At 48.1% G+C, this 24,256-nt stretch overlaps 1 protein-coding gene across 2 annotated transcripts in view; it reads left to right on the top strand.

Moving 5' to 3' along the window:
• GTPBP3 (GTP binding protein 3, mitochondrial) overlaps positions 1 to 24,256 on the top strand; it is a 394,097-nt gene that overhangs the window by 141,854 nt on the left and 227,987 nt on the right. For both annotated transcript variants that reach the window (XM_063914578.1, XM_063914577.1), the window contains exon 5: positions 23,573 to 23,775. In XM_063914578.1, the coding sequence (XP_063770648.1) occupies positions 23,573 to 23,775 (203 nt within the window). The remainder of the gene's footprint in view (positions 1 to 23,572; positions 23,776 to 24,256) is intronic.

Here is a 24,256-nt window from a genome sequence, read left to right as displayed (position 1 = left end):
AGCTGTGCGCCATTGCTCTCAGCACACTTCACACTTCGGTCACTGAGGGTGCAGGGCGCTGGGGGGGGGGGCGCCCTGAGACGCAATAAAAATCACCTTTAATGGCAAAAAATGCATCACATATAGCTCCTGGGCTATATGGATGAATTTAACCCCTGCCAGAATACACAGAAAAACGGGAGATAGGCTCCGCCCCCTTCTCGGCGGCCTTATCTCCTCAGCACACTGGCGCCATTTTCCCTCACAGCTCCGTTGGAGGGAAGCTCCCTGGCTCTCCCCTGCAGTCACTACACTACAGAAAGGGTTAAAAAAGAGAGGGGGGCACTAATTACGCGCAGTATTAAAAATACAGCAGCTATAAGGGGAAAAACACTTATATAAGGTTATCCCTGTATATATATAGCGCTCTGGTGTGTGCTGGCAAACTCTCCCTCTGTCTCCCCAAAGGGCTAGTGGGGTCCTGTCCTCTATCAGAGCATTCCCTGTGTGTGTGCTGTGTGTCGGTACGTTTGTGTCGACATGTATGAGGAGAAAAATGATGTGGAGACGGAGCAGATTGCCTGTAATAGTGATGTCACCCCCTAGGGGGTCGACACCTGAGTTGGATGAACTGTTGGAAGGAATTACGTGACAGTGTCAGCTCTGTATAAAAGACAGTGGTTGACATGAGACAGCCGGCTACTCAGCTTGTGCCTGTCCAGACGTCTCATAGGCCGTCAGGGGCTCTAAAGCGCCCGTTACCTCAGATGGCAGATATAGACTCCGACACGGATACTGACTCCAGTGTCGACGGTGAAGAGACAAATGTGACTTCCAGTAGGGCCACACGTTACATGATTGAGGCAATGAAAAATGTTTTACACATTTCTGATAATACGAGTACCACCAAAAAGGGGTATTATGTTCGGTGAGGAAAAACTACCTGTAGTTTTCCTGAATCTGAGAAATTAAATGAGGTGTGTGACGTGGGTTTCCCCCGATAACAACTGATAATTTCTAAAATGTTATTGGCATTATATCCTTTCCCGCCAGAGGTTAGGGTTCGTTGGGAAACACCCCCTAGGGTGGATAAAGCGCTCACACGCTTGTAAGAACAAGGGCTCTACCCTCTCCTGAGATGGCCGCCCTTAAGGATCCTGCTGATAGAAAGCAGGAGGGTATCCTAAAATGTATTTACACACATACTGGTGTTATACTGCGACCAGCAATCGCCTCAGCCTGGATGTGCAGTGCTGGGTTGGCGTGGTCGGATTCCCTGACTGAAAATATTGATACCCTAGATAGGGACAGTATATTATTGCCTATAGAGCTTTTAAAAGATGCATTTCTATATATGCGTGATGCACAGCGGAATATTTGCCGACTGGCATCAAGTCTAAGTGCGTTGTCCATTTCTGCCAGTAGAGGGTTATGGACACGACAGTGGTCAGGTGATGCGGATTCCAAACGGCATTTGGAAGTATTGCCTTATTAAGGGGAGGAGTTATTTGGGGTCGGTCTTTCAGACCTGGTGGCCACGGCAACAGCTGGGAAATCCACGTTTGTACCCCAGGTCGCCTCTCAACATAAAAGACGCCGTATTATCAGGCGCAGTCTTTTCGTGGGCAAGCGGGCAAAAGGTTCCTCATTTCTGCCCCGTGACAGAGGGAGAAGAAAAAGGCTGCAGAAATCAGCCAGTTCCCAGGAACAGAAGCCCTCTCCCGCCTCTGCCAAGCCCTCAGTATGACGCTGGGGCTTTACAAGCAGAATCAGGCACAGTGGGGGCCCGTCTCACTGAATTTCAGCACGCAGTGGGCTCACTCGCAAGTAGACCCCTGGATCCTTCAGGTGATATCTCAGGGGTACAAATTGGAATTCGAGACGTCTCCCCCTCGCCGTTTCCTAAAGTCTGCTTTACCGATGTCTCCTTCTGACAGGGAGGCAGTTTTGGAAGCCATTCACAAGCTGTATTCCCAGCAGGTGATAATCAAGGTACCCCTCCTGCAACAGGGAATGGGGTATTATTCCACACTGTTGTGGTACCGAAGCCGGACGGCTCGGTGAGACCGATTCTAAATCTAAAATCTTGAACACTTACATACGGAGGTTCAAATTCAAGATTGAGTCACTCAGAGCAGTGATTGCGAACCTGGAAGAAGGGGACTACATGATGTCTCGGGACATCAAGGATGCTTACCTTCATGTCCCAATTTACCCTTCTCACCAAGGGTATCTCAGGTTTATGGTACAGAACTGTCACTATCAGTTTCAGACGCTGCCGTATGGATGGTCCACGGCACCCCGGGTCTTTACCAAGGTAATGGCCGAAATGATGATACTCCTTCGAAGGAAGGGAATTTTAGTTATCCCTTACTTGGACGATTCCCTGATAAGGGTAAGATCCAGGGAACAGTTGGAGGTCGGTGTAGCACTATCTCAGGTAGTGTTGCGGCAGCACGATTGGATTCTCAATATTCCAGAATCGCAGCTGATTCCGACGACTCGTCTTCTGTTCCTAGGGATGATCCTGGACACAGTCCAGAAAAAGGTGTTTCTCCCGGAGGAGAAAGTCAGGGAGTTATCCGAGCTAGTCGGGAACCTCCTATAACCGAGCCAAGTCTCAGTATATCAATGAAATGGTTCTGGGAAAAATGGTGGCTTCCTATGAAGCAATCCCATTCGGCAGATTCCACGCGAGAACTTTCCAGTGGGACCTGCTGGACAAATGGTCCGGGTCGCATCTTCAGATGCATCAGCGGATAACCCTGTCACCAAGCACAAGGGTGTCTCTCCTGTGGTGGTTGCAGAGTGCTCATCTTCTAGAGGGCCGCACATTCAGGACTGTGTCCTGGTGACCACGGATGCCAGCCTGCGAGGCTGGGGAGCAGTCACACAGGGAAGGAATTTCCAGAGCTTATGGTCAAGCCTGGAGACATCACTTCACATAAATATCCTGAAGCTAAGGGCCATTTACAATGCTCTAAGCTCAGCAAGACCTCTGCTTCAAGGTCACCCGGAGTTGATCCATTCGGACAACATCACGGCAGTCACCCACGTAAACAGACAGGGTGACACAAGAAGCAGGGGGGCAATGGCAGAAGCTGCAAGGATTCTTCGCTGGGCGGAAAATCATGTGATAGCACTGTCAGCAGTATTCATTCCGGGAGTGGACAACTGGGAAGCAGACTTCCTCAGCAGACACGACCTCCACCCGGGAAAGTGGGGACTTCACCCAGAAGTCTTCCACATGTTTATAAAACTCGACAAGTATTGCGCCAGGTCAAGGGACCCTCAGGCAATAGCTGTGGACGCTCTGGTAACACAGTGGGTGTACCAGTCAGTGTATGTGTTCCCTCCTCTGCCTCTCATACCCAAGGTACTGAGAATTATAAGATGGAGAGGAGTAAGCACTATATTCGTGGCTCCGGATTGGCCAAGAAGGACTTGGTAACCGGAACTTCAAGAGATGCTCACGGAGGATCCGTGGCCTCTACCTCTAAGAAGGGACCTGCTCCAGCAAGGACCCTGTCTGTTCCAAGACTTACCGCGGCTGCGTTTGACGGCATGGCGGTTGAACGCCGGATCCTAAAGGAGAAAGGCATTCCGGATGAAGTCATTCCTATCCTGAGCAAAGCCAGGAAAGATATAACCGCAAAACATTATCACCGCATTGGCGAAAATATGTTGCGTGGTGCGAGGCCAGTAAGGCCCCGACGGAGGAATTTTTCAACTAGGTCGATTCCTACATTTCCTGAAAACAGGAGTGTCTATGGGCCTGAAATGGGGGTCCATTAAGGTTCAAATTTCGGCCCTGTCAATTTTCTTCCAAAAAGAACTAGCTTCAGTCCCTGAAGTTCAGACGTTTGTAAAAGGGGTACTGTATATACAGCCTCCTTTTGTGCCTCCAGTGGCACCTTGGGATCTAAATGTAGTTTTTGGGTTCCAAAAGTCACATTGGTTTGAACCACTTAAATATGTGGAGTTAAAATATCTCACATGGAAAGTGGTCATGCTGTTGGCCCTGGCCTGGGCCAGGTGCGTGTCAGAATTGGCGGCTTTATCCTGTAAAAGCCCTCATCTGATTTTCCATTCGGACAGGGCGGAATTGAGGACTTGTCCTCAGTTTCTCCCTAAGGTGGTTTTCAGCGTTTCACCTGAATAAACCTATTGTGGTGCCTGCGGCTACTAGGGACTTGGAGGACTCCAAGTTGCTAGACGTTGTCAGAGCCCTGGAAATATAGGTTTCCAGGACGGCTGGAGTCAGAAAATCTGACTCGTTGTTTATTCTGTATGCACCCAACAATCTGGGTGCTCCTGCTTCTAAGCAGACTATTGCTAGTTGGATTTGTAGTACAATTCAGCTTGCACATTCTGTGGCAGGCCTGCCACAGCCAAAATCTGTAAAAGCCCATTCCACAAGGAAGGTGGGCTCATTTTGGCGGCTGCCCGAGGGGTCTCGGCTTTACAACTTTGCCGAGCAGCTACTTGGTCAGGAGCAAATACGTTTGTAAAATTCTACAAATTTGATACCCTGGCTGAGGAGGACCTGGAGTTCTCTCATTTGGTGCTGCAGAGTCATCCGCACTCTCCCGCCCGTTTGGGAGCTTTGGTATAATCCCCATGGTCCTTACGGAGTCCCCAGCATCCACTTAAGACGTTAGAGAAAATAAGAATTTACTTACCGATAATTCTATTTCTCGTAGTCCGTAGTGGATGCTGGGCGCCCATCCCAAGTGCGGATTGTCTGCAATACTGGTACATAGTTATTGTTACCAAAAAATCGGGTTATTGCTGTAGTGAGCCATCTTTTCTAGAGGCTCCTCTGTTATCATGCTGTTAACTGGGTTTAGATCACAAGTTATATGGTGTGATTGGTGTGGCTGGTATGAGTCTTACCCGGGATTCAAAATCCTTCCTTATTGTGTACGCTCGTCCGGGCACAGTATCCTAACTGAGGCTTGGAGGAGGGTCATAGGGGGAGGAGCCAGTGCACACCAGGTAGTTCTAAAGCTTTACTTTTGTGCCCAGTCTCCTGCAGAGCCGCTATTCCCCATGGTCCTTACGGAGTCCCCAGCATCCACTACGGACTACGAGAAATAGAATTATCGGTAAGTAAATTCTTATTATTATATAGCTATACTGAGTATTACTTTGTATTGTTAGTTCAGTGCAGTTTTATTGCATGTCATAATTTCTGCATTGTACATTGTGACTATATGTGTGTGCATGTAGCTGCTGTGTGAACTCCATTTCGTGTCTTTCACTCATATTACGATCCCTATATTCTATGACCTGAGGGGGCTCAGTGCGTCAGGTTTATTATCTGATATAGGTGTCTCACAAGATATACTCATTGTGTATGTTTCTTTGTGATCTTTCGTCACCATATACCTCTTGAATTCCCTGTTTGTGGAATATTTAAACTGCACAGGGGGTGCTTGTCAGGAATATTGCTGCTGATATTGTAATGTGTTGCCTGAGATTGTGCTTTTGGCTATGTCAGCTACAGGGGGCAACAGAGCGGGAGCTGATCCCACAGTGTGTGGAGGTGACACTGCAGGCATGTTTGAGGAAAACTTGGCAGCAGAGAGTTCAGGTTCTGGTTTCCCTACCCCCCAGTGGAATAGTGGCAACGGGGGTTGAAAATGACCCACCTTGGGCTACATTTTCCTCGTTATTAACTACGCTTGTAACTAAACTTACCCTATGGGACCTCCTGTGCCGGTACAACCGATTATGGTCCCTGCAGTTAATCCGCCCTGGGCAGATCAAATCTCCAGTCAGTTACAGCAATTAAACCAGTCACTGACTAAAAAGAAATCTGACTCTCGCCCGCCTAAGACCAAGGGGTCATCTAAACGGGCCATTACTTCCTCACAGTCTACCACTGTCCCAGACACCTCATCTGATGAGGATGGTGTTTATACTGACCCCTCAGATTCTGATCCTGATAGTTCTGATGGGGAGGCTGGTTCGCAGGTAGATGTTCCTGACTTGTTGGAGGTGATCAGGATGATTCTTCAGATCACTGATAACGCAGAGCCTGATGCCGTTCCTAAGAAACCGGACAGGTTCAAACGTAAGAATGTGGTTAAGCAAGTTTTACCTCACTCTGACCACTTAGTGGACATACGTCTGGGAAACTCCAGGTAAGAAATTCACACCTCACAAGAAGATGCTGGCTCGCTATCCTCTTGCTGCGGAGCTAAGTAAAAATTGGGAAACACCCCCGCAAATGGATTCGCAAGTGGCGCGGCAGGTAGTATCCTCAGCTCTGCCTGTGACTACCGTCACATCTCTGAAGGAACCGACGGATATGCGTGTGGAGGGTTGTTTAAAGGCAATTTACACCGTAACTGGTGCTGTGCATAGGCCCACTATTGCTGCAGAGGCCATTGAGGCATGGGCCCAGGAGTTGGAGGCAGAGTTGCTTTCCAATGCATCTGATCACGCTAGACAATGCTTATCGTATATTGTCTCAGCTTCACATTATGTGAAGGAGGCGGCTTCTGATGCCGGTATTCTGGTGGCCAAGGCTTCTACTACATCTATCCTGACTCGCCGGATTCTTTGGTTGCGGTCCTGGTCCGTTGATCTGGGCTCAAAGAAAACCCTGGAGGTGCTCCCTTTTAAGGAGAAGACCTCAACAACATTCTTTTTGGAGAAGACCTCAACAAGATAGTGGCTGACTTAGCGTCTGCTAAAACTGCATGTCTGCCTAGTACGGCTCCTTCGGCGCCGAAGCCTAAGAGTACTTCCTCTCGTTCCTTTCGTCCTGTGGGAAAAGCAAAAAAGGTCAGGCGTACCCGAAACACTGTCGCACTTCCAAACTTACTAAGCCCAAACCCAAACGGGCCTGGGCTGCCCGTCAGCCTGCTTCCAAAACTGACAAGCCTGCCGCATGACGGGGCGGGCCTCCCCCTGGGGATCCCAGGGTGGAGGGCCGACTTCCAGGATTTACCCAAGGAATGATTGAAGACCACTTCCGATGCCTGGGTACGGGAAGTCGTCACTCGAGGTTACGCCGTATTCTTCAAGAAACGTCCCCCTCATCGATTTTGCCTGACAGACGTCCCTTCGGATCAGGCGAGGGCAAACACTCTTCATTCGGAGGTACAGTCCCTTCTGGACACAGGAGTGGTAGTACAAGTGCCTCTGGCTCAGAGAGGCAAGGGGTACTATTCACTGCTGTTCCTAGTCCCGAAACTGAACAGGTCTTCCTGGCCCATTCTCAACCTCAAGTCCTTGAACAAATTTGTCAAGGTTTCCAAGTTTCATATGGAAACTAGTGATGAGCACCGGAAATTTTTCGGGTTTTGTGTTTTGGTTTTGGGTTCGGTTCCGCGGCCGTGTTTTGGGTTCGAACGCGTTTTGGCAAAACCTCACCGAATTTTTTTTGTCGGATTCGGGTGTGTTTTGGATTCGGGTGTTTTTTTCAAAAAACCCTAAAAAACAGCTTAAATCATAGAATTTGGGGGTCATTTTGATCCCAAAGTATTATTAACCTCAATAACCATAATTTCCACTCATTTTCAGTCTATTCTGAACACCTCACACCTCACAATATTATTTTTAGTCCTAAAATTTGCACCGAGGTCGCTGGATGGCTAAGCTAAGCGACCCAAGTGGCCGACACAAACACCTGGCCCATCTAGGAGTGGCACTGCAGTGTCACGCAGGATGGCCCTTCCAAAAAACACTCCCCAAACAGCACATGACGCAAAGAAAAAAAGAGGCGCAATGAGGTAGCTGTGTGAGTAAGCTAAGCGACCCTAGTGGCCGGCACAAACACCTGGCCCATCTAGGAGTGGCACTGCAGTGTCACGCAGGATGGCCCTTCCAAAAAACACTCCCCAAACAGCACATGACGCAAAAAAAAAAAGAGGCGCAATGAGGTAGCTGTGTGAGTAAGCTAAGCGACCCTAGTGGCCGACACAAACACCTGGCCCATCTAGGAGTGGCACTGCAGTGTCACGCAGGATGGCCCTTCAAAAAAACACTCCCCAAACAGCACATGACGCAAAGAAAAAAAGAGGCGCAATGAGGTAGCTGTGTGAGTAAGCTAAGCGACCCTAGTGGCCGACACAAACACCTGGCCCATCTAGGAGTGGCACTGCAGTGTCACGCAGGATGGCCCTTCCAAAAAACACCCCCCAAACAGCACATGACGCAAAGAAAAATGAAAGAAAAAAGAGGTGCAAGATGGAATTGTCCTTGGGCCCTCCCACCCACCCTTATGTTGTATAAACAGGACATGCACACTTTAACCAACCCATCATTTCAGTGACAGGGTCTGCCACACGACTGTGACTGAAATGACGGGTTGGTTTGGACCCCCACCAAAAAAGAAGCAATTAATCTCTCCTTGCACAAACTGGCTCTACAGAGGCAAGATGTCCACCTCATCATCATCCTCCGATATATCACCGTGTACATCCCCCTCCTCACAGATTATCAATTCGTCCCCACTGGAATCCACCATCTCGGCTCCCTGTGTACTTTGTGGAGGCAATTGCTGCTGGTCAATGTCTCCACGGAGGAATTGATTATAATTCATTTTAATGAACATCATCTTCTCCACATTTTCTGGATGTAACCTCGTACGCCGATTGCTGACAAGGTGAGCGGCGGCAGTAAACACTCTTTCGGAGTACACACTTGTGGGAGGGCAACTTAGGTAGAATAAAGCCAGTTTGTGCAAGGGCCTCCAAATTGCCTCTTTTTCCTGCCAGTATAAGTACGGACTATCTGACGTGCCTACTTGGATGCGGTCACTCATATAATCCTCCACCATTCTTTCAATGGGGAGAGAATCATATGCAGTGACAGTAGACGACATGTCCGTAATCGTTGGCAGGTCCTTCAGTCCGGACCAGATGTCAGCATCAGCAGTCGCTCCAGACTGCCCTGCATCACCGCCAGCGGGTGGGCTCGGAATTCTGAGCCTTTTCCTCGCACCCCCAGTTGCGGGAGAATGTGAAGGAGGAGATGTTGACAGGTCGCGTTCCGCTTGACTTGACAATTTTGTCACCAGCAGTTCTTTGAACCCCAGCAGACTTGTGTCTGCCGGAAAGAGAGATCCAAGGTAGGTTTTAAATCTAGGATCGAGCACGGTGGCCAAAATGTAGTGCTCTGATTTCAACAGATTGACCACCCGTGAATCCTTGTTAAGCGAATTAAGGGCTCCATCCACAAGTCCCACATGCCTAGCGGAATCGCTCTGTGTTAGCTCCTCCTTCAATGTCTCCAGCTTCTTCTGCAAAAGCCTGATGAGGGGAATGACCTGACTTAGGCTGGCAGTGTCTGAACTGACTTCACGTGTGGCAAGTTCAAAAGGTTGCAGAACCTTGCACAACGTTGAAATCATTCTCCACTGCGCTTGAGACCTCCTATATCGTGCTCAGTTGTATAGGCTTGAATGGCCTTTTGCTGCTCCTCCATCCTCTGAAGCATATAGAGGGTTGAATTCCACCTCGTTACCACTTCTTGCTTCAGATGATGGCAGGGCAGGTTCAGGCGTTTTTGGTGGTGCTCCAGTCTTCTGTACGTGGTGCCTGTACGCCGAAAGTGTCCCGCAATTCTTCTGGCCACCGACAGCATCTCTTGCACGCCCCTCTCGTTTTTTAAATAATTCTGCACCACCAAATTCAAGGTATGTGCAAAACATGGGACGTGCTGGAATTTGCCCAGATTTAATGCACACACAATATTGCTGGGGTTGTCCGATGCCACAAATCCACAGGAGAGTCCAATTTGGGGTAAGCCATTCTGCGATGATCTTCCTCAGTTGCCGTAAGAGGTTTTTAGCTGTGTGCGTATTCTGGAAAGCGGTGATACAAAGCGTAGCCTGCCTAGGAAAGAGTTGGCGTTTGCGAGATGCTGCTACTAGTGCCACCGCTGCTGTTCTTGCGGCGGGAGTCCATACATCTACCCAGTGGGCTGTCACAGTCATATAGTCCTGAGTCTGCCCTGCTCCACTTGTCCACATGTCCGTGGTTAAGTGGACATTGGGTACAACTGCATTTTTTAGGACACTGGTGAGTCTTTTTCTGAGGTCTGTGTACATTTTCGGTATCGCCTGCCTAGAGAAATGGAACCTAGATGGTATTTGGTACCGGGGACACAGTACCTCCAACAAGTCTCTAGTTGCCTCTGCAGTAATGATGGATACCGGAACCACGTTTCTCACCGCCCAGGATGCCAAGGCCTCAGTTATCCGCTTTGCAGCAGGATGACTGCTGTGATATTTCATCTTCCTCGCAAAGGACTGTTGGACAGTCAATTGCTTGGTGGAAGTAGTAAAAGTGGTCTTACGAGTACGACTTCCCCTCTGGGATGACCATCGACTCCCAGCAGCAACAACAGCAGCGCCAGCAGCAGTAGGCGTTACACGCAAGGATGCATCGGAGGAATCCCAGGCAGGAGAGGACTCGTCATAATTGCCAGTGACATGGCCTGCAGGACTATTGGCATTCCTGGGGAAGGAGGAAATTGACAGGGAGTTGGTGGGGTGGTTTGCGTGAGCTTGGTTACAAGAGGAAGGGATTTACTGGTCAGTGGACTGCTTCCGCTGTCGCCCAAAGTTTTTGAACTTGTCACTGACTTATGATGAATGCGCTGCAGGTGACGTATAAGGGAGGATGTTCCGAGGTGGTTAACGTCCTTACCCCTACTTATTACAGCTTGACAAAGGCAACACACGGCTTGACAAATGTTGTCCGCATTTCTGTTGAAATACTTCCACACCGAAGAGCTGATTTTTTTGGTATTTTCACCAGGCATGTCAATGGCCCTATTCCTCCCACGGACAACAGGTGTCTCCCCGGGTGCCTGACTTAAACAAACCACCTCACCATCAGAATCCTCCTGGTCAATTTCCTCCCCAGCGCCAGCAACACCCATATCCTCCTCATCCTGGTGTACTTCAACACTGACATCTTCAATCTGACTATCAGGAACTGGACTGCGGGTGCTCCTTCCAGCACTTGCAGGGGGCGTGCAAATGGTGGAAGGCGCATGCTCTTCACGTCCAGTGTTGGGAAGGTCAGGCATCGCAAACGACACAATTGGACTCTCCTTGTGGATTTGGGATTTCGAAGAACGCACAGTTCTTTGCTGTGCTTTTGCCAGCTTGAGTCTTTTCATTTTTCTAGCGAGAGGCTGAGTGCTTCCATCCTCATGTGAAGCTGAACCACTAGCCATGAACATAGGCCAGGGCCTCAGCCGTTCCTTGCCACTCCGTGTGGTAAATGGCATATTGGCAAGTTTACGCTTCTCCTCCGACAATTTTATTTTAGATTTTTGAGTCCTTTTTTTACTGATATTTGGTGTTTTGGATTTTACATGCTCTGTACTATGACATTGGGCATCGGCCTTGGCAGACGACGTTGCTGGCATTTCATCGTCTCGGCCATGACTAGTGGCAGCAGCTTCAGCACGAGGTGGAAGTCGATCTTGATCTTTCCCTATTTTTGGAACCTCAACATTTTTGTTCTCCATATTTCTCTATCGTCCTAGTGGATGCTGGGGTTCTTGAAAGGACCATGGGGAATAGCGGCTCCGCAGGAGACAGGGCACAAAAAGTAAAGCTTTTCCAGATCAGGTGGTGTGCACTGGCTCCTCCCCCTATGACCCTCCTCCAGACTCCAGTTAGATTTTTGTGCCCGGCCGAGAAGGGTGCAATTCTAGGTGGCTCTCATAAAGAGCTGCTTAGAGAAAGTTTAGCTTAGGTTTTTTATTTTACAGTGATTCCTGCTGGCAACAGGATCACTGCAACGAGGGACAGAGGGGAGAAGAAGTGAACTCACCTGCGTGCAGGATGGATTGGCTTCTTGGCTACTGGACATCAGCTCCAGAGGGACGATCACAGGTACAGCCTGGATGGTCACCGGAGCCGCGCCGCCGGCCCCCTTGCAGATGCTGAAGTAAGAAGAGGTCCAGAATCGGCGGCTGAAGACTCCTGCAGTCTTCTAAAGGTAGCGCACAGCACTGCAGCTGTGCGCCATTTTCCTCTCAGCACACTTCACACGCAGTCACTGAGGGTGCAGGGCGCTGGGGGGGGGCGCCCTGGGAGGCAAATGTAAATCTATATAAAGGCTAAAAATACCTCACATATAGCCCCCAGAGGCTATATGGAGATATTTAACCCCTGCCTGTATTCACAAAATAGCGGGAGACGAGCCCGCCGAAAAAGGGGCGGGGCCTATCTCCTCAGCACACGGCGCCATTTCCTCTCACAGCTCCGCTGGTCAGGACGGCTCCCAGGTCTCTCCCCTGCACTGCACTACAGAAACAGGGTAAAACAGAGAGGGGGGGCAAATTTAATGGCAATATCTTGATATATATAAAGCAGCTATAAGGGAGCACTTATTATAAGGCTATCCCTGTCATATATAGCGCTTTTTGGTGTGTGCTGGCAGACTCTCCCTCTGTCTCCCCAAAGGGCTAGTGGGTCCTGTCTTCGTTTAGAGCATTCCCTGTGTGTCTGCTGTGTGTCGGTACGTGTGTGTCGACATGTATGAGGACGATATTGGTGTGGAGGCGGAGCAATTGCCAAATATGGGGATGTCACCTCCTAGGGGGTCGACACCAGAATGGATGCCTTTATTTATGGAATTACGGGATAGTGTCAACACGCTAAAGCAGTCGTTTGACGACATGAGGCGGCCGGACAATCAATTAGTGCCTGTCCAGGCGCCTCAAACACCGTCAGGGGCTGTAAAACGCCCTTTGCCTCAGTCGGTCGACACAGACCCAGACACAGGCACTGATTCCAGTGGTGACGAATCAACCGTATTTTCCAGTAGGGCCACACGTTATATGATTTTGGCAATGAAGGAGGCGTTACATTTAGCTGATACTACAGGTACCACTAAACAGGGTATTATGTGGGGTGTGAAAAAACTACCTATAGTTTTTCCTGAATCAGAAGAATTAAATGACGTGTGTGATGAAGCGTGGGTTGCCCCTGATAAAAAGCTGATAATTTCAAAGAAATTATTGGCATTATACCCTTTCCCGCCAGAGGTTAGGGAGCGCTGGGAAACACCTCCTAGGGTGGACAAGGCGCTAACACGCTTATCAAAACAAGTGGCGTTACCTTCTCCTGAGACGGCCGCACTTAAAGATCCATCAGATAGGAGGATGGAAAATATCCAAAAAAGTATATACACACATGCAGGTGTTATACTACGACCAGCTATAGCGACTGCCTGGATGTGCAGTGCTGGGGTAGTTTGGTCAGAGTCCCTGATTGAAAATATTGATACCCTGGACAGGGACAATATTTTACTGTCGTTAGAACAAATAAAGGATGCATTTCTTTATATGCGTGATGCACAGAGGGATATCTGCACACTGGCATCACGGGTAAGTGCTATGTCCATTTCGGCCAGAAGAGCTTTATGGACGCGACAGTGGACAGGCGATGCGGATTCAAAACGGCATATGGAAGTTTTGCCGTATAAAGGGGAGGAGTTATTTGGAGTCGGTCTATCAGATTTGGTGGCCACGGCTACAGCCGGGAAATCCACCTTTCTACCTCAAGTCACTCCCCAACAGAAAAAGGCACCGACTTTTCAACCGCAGCCCTTTCGTTCCTTTAAAAATAAGAGAGCAAAGGGCTATTCATATCTGCCACGAGGCAGAGGTCGAGGGAAGAAACAGCAACAGGCAGCTCCTTCCCAGGAACAGAAGCCCTCCCCGGCTTCTACAAAAGCCTCAGCATGACGCTGGGGCTTCTCAAGCGGACTCGGGGACGGTGGGAGGTCGTCTCAAAAATTACAGCGCGCAGTGGGCTCACTCGCAGGTAGATCCCTGGATCCTGCAGATAATATCTCAGGGGTACAGGTTGGAATTAGAGACAGATCCACCTCGCCGTTTCCTGAAGTCTGCTTTACCAACGTCCCCTTCCGAAAGGGAGACGGTTTTGGAAGCCATTCACAAGCTGTACTCTCAGCAGGTGATAGTCAAGGTACCTCTTCTACAACAAGGGAAGGGGTATTATTCCACTCTATTTGTGGTACCGAAGCCGGATGGCTCGGTAAGGCCTATTCTAAATCTGAAGTCCTTGAACCTGTACATAAAGAAGTTCAAGTTCAAGATGGAGTCACTCAGAGCAGTGATAGCGAACCTGGAAGAAGGGGACTTTATGGTATCCTTGGACATCAAGGATGCACATCTCCACGTTCCAATTTACCCCTCACACCAGGGGTACCTCAGGTTCGTTGTACAAAACTGTCACTATCGGTTTCAGACGCTGCCGTTTGGTTTGTCCACGGCACCTCGGGTCTTTACAAAGGTAATGGCCGAGATGATGATTCTTCTTCGAAGAAAAGGCGTATTAATTATCCCATACTTGGACGATCTCCTAATAAGGGCAAGGTCCAGAGAACAGCTAGAGATGGGATTAGCAATATCTCAAGAGGTGCTAAAGCAGCACGGATGGATTCTGAATATTCCAAAATCCAAATTAATGCCGACAACTCGTCTGCTGTTCCTAGGGATGATTCTGGACACGGTTCAGAAAAAGGTTTTTCTTCCCGAGGAAAAAGCCAAGGAGTTATCCGACCTGGTCAGGAATCTCCTAAAACCAGGAAAGGTGTCTGTACATCAATGCACGCATCTTCAGATGCACCTGCGGATAACCCTGTCTCCAAGGACAAGGGTATCTCTTCTGTGGTGGTTGCAGAGGGCTCATCTATTGGAGGGCCGCAGATTCGGCATACAGGATTGGATCCTGGTGACCACGGACGCCAGCCTGAGAGGCTGGGGAGCAGTCACACAAGGAAGAAACTTCCAGGGAGTGTGGTCGAGCCTGGAAAAGTCTCTTCACATAAACATTCTGGAACTAAGAGCAATCTACAATGCTCTAAGCCAGGCGGAACCTCTGCTTCAAGGAAGACCGGTGTTGATCCAGTCGGACAACATCACGGCAGTCGCCCATGTAAACAGACAGGGCGGCACAAGAAGCAGGAGTGCAATGGCAGAAGCTGCCAGGATCCTTCGCTGGGCGGAGAATCACGTGATAGCACTGTCATCAGTGTTCATCCCGGGAGTGGACAACTGGGAAGCAGACTTCCTCAGCAGACACGATCTTCACCCGGGAGAGTGGGGACTTCATCCAGAAGTTTTCCACATGCTAATAAACCGTTGGGAAAGACCAATGGTGGACATGATGGCGTCTCGCCTCAACAAAAAACTGGACCGGTATTGCGCCAGGTCAAGAGATCCGCAGGCAATAGCTGTGGATGCGCTGGTAACACCTTGGGTGTACCAGTCGGTGTATGTGTTTCCTCCTCTGCCTCTCATACCAAAGGTATTGAGAATCATACGGCAAAGCGTAGTAAGAACGATACTAGTGGCTCCGGATTGGCCAAGAAGGTCTTGGTACCCGGAACTTCAAGAGATGGTCACGGACGATCCGTGGCCTCTACCTCTAAGACAGGACCTGCTTCAGCAGGGACCGTGTCTATTCCAAGACTTACCGCGGCTGCGTTTGACGGCATGGCGGTTGAACGCCAGATCCTAAAAGGAAAAGGCATTCCAGAAGAAGTCATTCCTACCTTGATTAAGGCAAGAAAGGAAGTCACCGCGAAGCATTATCACCGCATTTGGCGGAAATATGTTGCGTGGTGCGAGGATCGGAGTGCTCCGACGCAGGAATTTCAACTGGGTCGTTTCCTACATTTCCTGCAATCAGGATTGTCTATGGGTCTCAAATTGGGATCTATTAAGGTTCAAATTTCGGCCCTGTCAATATTCTTCCAAAAAGAATTGGCCTCAGTTCCTGAGGTCCAGACTTTTGTCAAAGGAGTACTGCATATACAGCCTCCTGTGGTGCCTCCGGTGGCACCGTGGGATCTAAATGTAGTTTTAGATTTCCTCAAATCCCATTGGTTTGAACCACTAAAAAATGTGGATTTGAAATATCTCACATGGAAAGTGACTATGTTACTGGCCCTGGCGTCCGCCAGGAGAGTATCTGAACTGGCGGCTTTATCTTATAAAAGCCCTTATTTAATTTTCCATTCGGATAGGGCAGAGCTGCGGACGCGTCCGCATTTTCTCCCTAAGGTGGTATCAGCGTTTCACCTGAACCAGCCTATTGTAGTGCCTGCGGCTACAAGCGACTTGGAGGACTCCAAGTTGTTGGACGTTGTCAGAGCTTTAAAAATATACATTTCAAGGACGGCTGGAGTCAGAAAATCTGACTCGCTGTTTATACTGTATGCACCCAACAAGTTGGGTGCGCCTGCTTCTAAGCAGTCGATTGCTCGTTGGATTTGTAACACAATTCAACTTGCACATTCTGTGGCAGGCCTGCCACAGCCTTAATCTGTTAAGGCCCATTCCACAAGGAAGGTGGGCTCATCTTGGGCGGCTGCCCGAGGGGTCTCGGCATTACAACTCTGCCGAGCAGCTACGTGGTCAGGGGAGAACACGTTTGTAAAATTCTACAAATTTGATACCCTGGCAAAGGAGGACCTGGAGTTCTCTCATTCGGTGCTGCAGAGTCATCCGCACTCTCCCGCCCGTTTGGGAGCTTTGGTATAATCCCCATGGTCCTTTCAGGAACCCCAGCATCCACTAGGACGATAGAGAAAATAAGAATTTACTTACCGATAATTCTATTTCTCGGAGTCCGTAGTGGATGCTGGGCGCCCATCCCAAGTGCGGATTATCTGCAATACTTGTACATAGTTATTGTTAACTAATTCGGGTTATTGTTTAGGGAGCCATCTTTCAGAGGCTCTTCTGTTATCATACTGTTAACTGGGTTTAGATCACAAGTTGTACGGTGTGATTGGTGTGGCTGGTATGAGTCTTACCCGGGATTCAAAATCCTCCCTTATTGTGTACGCTCGTCCGGGCACAGTACCTAACTGGAGTCTGGAGGAGGGTCATAGGGGGAGGAGCCAGTGCACACCACCTGATCTGGAAAAGCTTTACTTTTTGTGCCCTGTCTCCTGCGGAGCCGCTATTCCCCATGGTCCTTTCAGGAACCCCAGCATCCACTACGGACTCCGAGAAATAGAATTATCGGTAAGTAAATTCTTATTTTTAATAGGCACAACTAAAAGGCACCTCAGGTAAACAATGGAGATGGATGGATACTAGTATACTTATGGATTGACGAGCGACTGCCGACACAGAGGTAGCTACAGCCGTGGACTACCGTATTGCGTCTGCTGCTAATATAGACTGGATGATAATGATATAAAAAATATATATATATATCACTACTGCAGCCGGACAGGTATATATTATATAATGACGGACCTGCTGGACACTGTCAGCTCAGCACTGCAGACTCCTAAAGTAAGCTACTAGTAGTATCAAGAAGATAGAAAAAAAAAAAAACACCACAGGTAGGTGGTATACAATTATGGATGGACTAGCGACTGCCGACACAGAGGTAGCTACAGCCGTGGACTACCGTACTGCGTCTGCTGCTAATATAGACTGGATGATAATGAGATATAAAATATATATATATCACTACTGCAGCCGGACAGGTATATATTATATAATGACGGACCTGCTGGACACTGTCAGCTCAGCACTGCAGACTCCTAAAGTAAGCTACTAGTATCAAGAAGATAGAAAAAAAAAAAAAACACCACGGGTAGGTGGTATACAATTATGGATGGACGAGTGACTGCCGACACAGAGGTAGCTACAGCCGTGGACTACCGTACTGCGTCTGCTGCTAATATAGACTGGATGATAATGATATAAAAAATATATATATATATCACTACTGCAGCCGGACAGGTATATATTATATAATGGCGGACCTGCTGGACACTATCAGCTCAGCACTGCAGACTCCTAAAGTAAGCTACTAGTATCAAGAAGATAGAAAAAAAAAAAAACACCACGGGTAGGTGGTATACAATTATGGATGGACGAGCGACTGCCGACACAGAGGTAGCTACAGCCGTGGACTACCGTACTGCGTCTGCTGCAGTGCTAATATAGACTGGATGATAATGATATAAAAAATATATATATATCACTACTGCAGCCGGACAGGTATATATTATATAATGACGGACCTGCTGGACACTGTCAGCAGAATGCCTTTATAGAATAAAAACACCACACGACGAGTGTTTAACTTTTTCAGGCAGACAATCACAATATACTGGTGGTCAGTGGTCACTGGTCAGTCACACTGGCACTGGCAGTGGCACTCTGGCAGCAAAAGTGTGCACTGTTAAAATATGTACTCCTGCTATAACTGCTCCCCAGTCTCCCCCACAATTAAGCTGTGTGAGCAGTGAGCACTCAGCACAGTCAGATATACAGTATTACATAGATGATGCAGCACACTGAGGGCACACTGAGGCTGAGCACAGATATGGTATGTGACTGTGTCACACTGTGTATCGTTTTTTTTCAGGCAGAGAACGGATTAATTAAACTGGTGGTCACTGGTCACACTATCAGCAAGTAGTACTCCGTCCTAATATGCTCCCCAAAATTAGTAAATCAAGTGTCTCTACTCTCTACTACTCTCTAGTCTACTCTAAACGGAGAGGACGCCAGCCACGTCCTCTCCCTATCAATCTCAATGCACGTGTGAAAATGGCGGCGACGCGCGGCTCCTTATATAGAATCCGAGTCTCGCGATAGAATACGAGCCTCGCGAGAATCCGACAGCGGGATGATGACGTTCGGGCGCGCTCGGGTTAGCCGAGCAAGGCGGGAAGATCCGAGTCTGCCTCGGACCCGTGTAAAAAGCGTGAAGTTCGGGGGGGTTCGGTTTCCGAGAAACCGAACCCGCTCATCACTAATGGAAACCCTTCGCTCTATTGTTCTGGCCTTGGAACCTGGGGATTATATGGTCTTCCTGGACATACCTGCATATTCCTATTGCAATGTCGCATCAGCAGTACATGAGGTTTGCTGTGGGCAACCTCCATTACCAATTTCGGGCGTTACCTTTTGGTTTGACCACGGCTCCGCTAGTCTTCACCAAGGTCATGGCGGTAATGACGACTGTACTCCGCCGTCAAGGGGTCAGGATCCTACCGTATCTGGACGACTTGTTGATCCTGGCAAATTCCCCAGAAGTTCTCCTACTCCATCTGGATCTGACTATCCAGTTTCTGCAAGCCCACGGGTGGCTCATCAACTGGAAGAAATCTTCCCTGGTCCTTACGCAGAGCATGGTGCACCTGGGAGCGTTGTTGGACACCCGCAACCATCGGTTGTTTTTGTCTCAGGAGAAGGTCCTGAAGCTTCAGGACAAGATTCGATATTTCCTATCTCGTCCGTAAGTGTCAATACAAGTGCTAGGTCTCATGGTGACAGCTTTCGACATGGTGGAGTACGCTCAATTCCATTCATGCCCTCTGCAGAAACTGGTTCTTTCCAAATGGGACGGCCTGCCTCACCGTATCAGGTTTCACATGATCTCCTTGTCTCCGGAGGTCCGTCTGTCACTGAGCTGGTGGCTGCAGGACCGATGGTTGAGCGGGGGTCGTCCCTTCTGGATCTCCAACTGGGTCCTTCTGACGACGGATGCCAGACTGAGAGGCTGGGTCGCGGTGTTGGAGCAACACTCCTTTCAGGGTCGGTGGACCAAGGAGGAATCTAGACTCCCAATAAACATTCTGGAACTGCGGGCGGTGTTCAACGCGCTGAACCTGGCCCAGCATCTAATTCAGAACAGACCTGTTCAAGTACAGTCGGACAACGCCATCACAGTGGCGTACATAAATCATCAAGGCGGCACTCAAAGCCGTATGGCAATGAGGGAAGTATCAAGGATACTTCAGTGGGCAGAACGCCATCTACCAGCTATATCGGCGGTGTTCATTCCGGGGGTCCTCAACTTGGAAGCGGACTTTCTAAGTCGTCAGGACGTGCACGCCGGGGAGTGGAGCCTCCATCCAGAAGTATTTCAGCTCCTCGTGGAAAAGTGGGGCACTCCAGATGTAGATCTGATGGCGTCTCGACACAACCACAAGGTTCCAGTCTTCGGAACAAGAACAAGGGATCCTCAAGCAGCGTTCGTGGACGCACTGGCAATCCCGTGGAACTTTCGGGTGCCATATGTGTTCCCTCCAGTGTCTCTACTGCCCAGAGTGATAAGGAAGTTCAAACAAGAAGGAGGCATACTACTTCTGATTGCTCCCGTGTGGCCCAGGCGGCATTGGTTCTCAGACCTCCAGGGCCTCTCGCTAGGGCGTCCCCTTCTACTTCCGCAATGACCAGACCTCCTCGTTCAGGGCCCTAGTGTCTACCAGGATCTGGTCCGACTGGCTTTGACGGCGTGGCTCTTGAAGCTTCCGTACTGAGGGCCAAAGGTTTTTCGGAGGTGGTCATTCAAACTATGTTGAAGGCCCGTAAGCCGGCTTCTGCTCGGGTTCACCATAGAGTCTGGAATTCTTACTTTGCTTGGTGCGCAAATAACAATCATGACGCTTACAAGTTTAGTACAGCCAAACTTTTGGCTTTTCTACAGCAAGGCCTGGACTTAGGTCTTCGTCTAGTTTCCCTCAAGGTTCATATTTCCGCCTTGTCGGTATGGTTTCAGAGAAAAATTGCATCTCTGCCTGATGTTCATACCTTCGCTCAGGGTGTGTCGCGCATTCGGCCTCCTTATGTCCCTCCTGTGGCCCCTTGGGATTTGTCGGTGGTCTTGGAGACCTTGCAAGAATTTCCATTTGAACCTCTTGCATCTGCGGATCTTAGGTGGCTTTCCCTTAAGGTCTTGTTTCTGCTAGCCATTGCCTCTGCTAGATGCATTTCAGACCTGGGTGCCTTATCCTGTAAGTCCCCCTATCTGATTTGTCACCGTGATCGGGCAGTTCTTAGAACACGCCCTGGTTACTTACCTAAGGTGGTTTCTTCCTTCCACCTTAACCAGGAGATTGTGGTTCCTGCCTTTTATTCTCCGGAGTTGTCTTCTGGAGAGCGGTCTTTGGATGTGGTACGGGCTCTCTGTATCTATGTGAAGAGAACTGCTTCCATTCAGAAGTCTGAATCTCTCTTCGTATTGTTTGATTTTCACAAACGTGGCTGGCCTGCTAATAAGCAGACCTTGGCCAGATGGATTAGAACGGTGATTTCACATGCTTATGTACAGGCTGGTCTTCCAGCTCCTGCTACCATTAAGGCCCCTACTCGGTCTGTTGGACCTTCTTGGGCGGCCCGCCGTGGTGCGACCCAGGAACAATTGTGCAAGGCGGCTACGTGGTCCTCAGTGAACACGTTCATAAGGTTCTATGCCTTCGATACTTCCGCCTCCCCGGATGCTTCCTTTGGATGCTGGGTTCTTGTGCCCGCTATAGTGCGTCCCCTCCCACAAGGAATTGCTTTAGGACATCCCCGATGTTATTCCCTGTGGAGTCCAGTGTACCCCGCAGCAGAAAACGAGATTTATGGTAAGAACTTACCATTGTTAAATCTCTTTCTGCAAGGTACACTGGGCTCCACAGGGCGCCCACCCTGACGCACTTAGTTTCTTTGGGTTGGTATGGCAATAGCCGCTGACACCCTCTCCTGTCGTGAGTGTGTGGTGTATGTGGCTACTAACGATTGTCGTCTCTTTTACCTGCTACCTCATTGGACTGGTTAACAAACGCTGAGCTCCTGTGCACGGAGGTGGGGTTATAGAGGAGGCGGCGCAAGGCATTCTGGGAAGAAGGTCAAAGCTTTGAGCCTGTTGGTACCTCAGATCAAGATCCTACTCTACACACCCAATGTTATTCCCTGTGGAGCCCAGTGTACCTCCCAGAAAGAGATTTAACAACGGTAAGTTCTTACCATAGATCTCGTTATCTTGCTGCAGTGTGTGTTGTCTGTAAGTGAGGTTCACTATCTTCTAGCCCATTAAACTGTAATGTCTGCTAATAGAACAGTGAAATATATAATCTAGTAACAGATTGATAATGGACCACTTACAATTTATGAAGCTGTCTGTCTTAGATCCTGTTCTAATTTTAAATGATAAGTGACTGTGTGCCCAGCAGTAAAACTGGATGCTAACATAATAGTGTCAGTTGAGAACCTCCAGAGAATAAAGGTAATTCAGGATTTAATCTGACCTATATTTTAAGAAAATTGCTCCTGTTTTAAGTAATTCCCAAAACAGATTTTTTTTTTTTTAATGATTTGTATCAGAACAAATCAATTGCTGTAGACATTCTTGATGCTAATATTTCCAAACTTGTAAAAGTGTTGTTTTGGCCATGATGACATTGGTCCATTCTTTGCAGATGGCTCTGGATATTTTTGGATACTTCAAAGTTGGGGCAGATTTAATAGTAATGGGTATATTTACTAAAGTGCGGGTTTATAAAGGTGGATATGTTGCCCATAGCAACCAACCAGATTCCAGCTATTATTGTATAGAAGGTGCTAGATAAATGATTAGTCAAATATGTTGGTTGCTATGGGCATCTTCTCCACTTGTATAAACCCGCACTTTATTAAATACACCCCAAAGAGTATGTGCAGAAAACATACCCCTGTCGTTGAACAGACCCCTGCTCAGTCTGTCCATCTCTTTTCTGGACAGGTTCCGCAAATATCACCTTAATTCCTTCTCGCTTACTGTTGGTTCCTTAAATCCTAGGTGAATCAGATTGTGGGTGAGAGGACGTGACGTCTGCTCAGAATATTGGCATGATGTTCAGCTAAGTGGCATTAGGAGAGTGGTGTGGGGCAGACATTGGGGACACTGGTAGATCCAGATAACAACTGTTGATTTTTCTTCTTAACCCCTTAACACTATCTAAAACTATACTGTAGATTTTTTGTAATATCACAAAAAGCTGGCCTTAAGAAACCAATACAGAGCATAATAAGTCCATGTGCAATCTCAATATAATTAAAAAGTCATTATTTTTATACTGTTGTGAATTGTACTCACAGACTTTAGGTTTGCATGTCCATATTGATATCGCTGTAATTGTGTCCCTGCTCTCCTCTTCAATAAACTTCAATATGAGTGGCAAGTTGTTTGTTTCTTTCTTTCCTTCTTCCGCTTCTTGTGCTGCACATCAGCAACCTGATACTTCAGGAATTGGCACAGGACTCTAACTCAGGACTATTATATCACCACCAGAAACGGGAACATCACTATGGGCCAGCTGTTTTATAGCATATCTGCCTCTGCTTACATACAGTATTAGCCAACCACTGTTGAAAAAGCACGGAAACCACAAGGTGAGAAGGAAAGAAACAACTTGGTATTTGCATTGAAGGTTATTGAAGAAAAAGTGGAGAAATCTTTACATGTCTTTTGGTTCGAATATGCAAGCCTATATAGGCTGTGTATACATTTCACCAGAGGGATATGAGGAATTCTATTTTCATTCTTATGTGGACATTATTCTCTGTGATACTGAGTTGTTATAATTGGGATATTAGAAAAAATTTACAATACTATTATAACAAAGGAATTATAAACTACAAAAAGGCTGTTGAAAACATTAGGCGTGCTTTAAAGGAGATCTATATATTTCTATACTTAAACTAGCTAGACTAATACAGCTTTTTATGTGTTAGGCCAAGCGGCAAGTCCATCCTAATATCAAACTGGAGAAACGTTACCCTCTTCATTTCTTATTTCTAGGATGTTTACAAATGCTTCGTCCAGCAGAACCAGGGGAGTTTACCAAAAGAGCCTTTCAGAATGGAAAGCTTGATCTGACTGAGGTAGAAGGTCTTGGGGATCTCATCCATGCAGAAACTGAGGCTCAGAGGCGCCAGGCCCTACGCCAGATGTCCGGAGAGCTTGGACATTTATATCATAGATGGAGCCATCAGTTACTCAGGGTCAGGCACTAAATACTTGTGTTGTATTTATGATGAATAAAGGACCATCACTGTCATGGGGATTACAAGAATTGTATACTCTTATTATATACTTAAACATTTGTTTACATCTGTGTAAATCTGCCCCTAACCAAGACACAGGCCCTAATTCAGACCTGATCGCAGTAGCAAATTTGTTCTCTAATGGGCAAAACCATGGGGGTAATTCCAAGTTGATCGCAGCAGGAATTTTTTTAGCAGTTGGGCAAAACCATGTGCACTGCAGGGGAGGCAGATATAACATTTGCAGAGAGAGTTAGATTTGGGTAGGTTATTTTGTTTCTGTGCAGGGTAAATACTGGCTGCTTTACTTTTACACTGCAATTTAGATTGCAGATTTAACTCACCACACCCAAATCTATCTCTCTCTGCACATGTTATATCTGCCTCCCCTGCAGTGCACATGGTTTTGCTCAACTGCTAAAAAATTTCCTGCTGCGAT

This window comes from Pseudophryne corroboree, chromosome 1, assembly GCF_028390025.1.
Source record: "Pseudophryne corroboree isolate aPseCor3 chromosome 1, aPseCor3.hap2, whole genome shotgun sequence".
Taxonomy (NCBI): Eukaryota; Metazoa; Chordata; class Amphibia; order Anura; family Myobatrachidae; genus Pseudophryne; species Pseudophryne corroboree.
The sequence above is the reverse complement of the archived record's forward strand: the minus strand, read 5'-3'. Positions and strand labels throughout refer to the sequence as shown.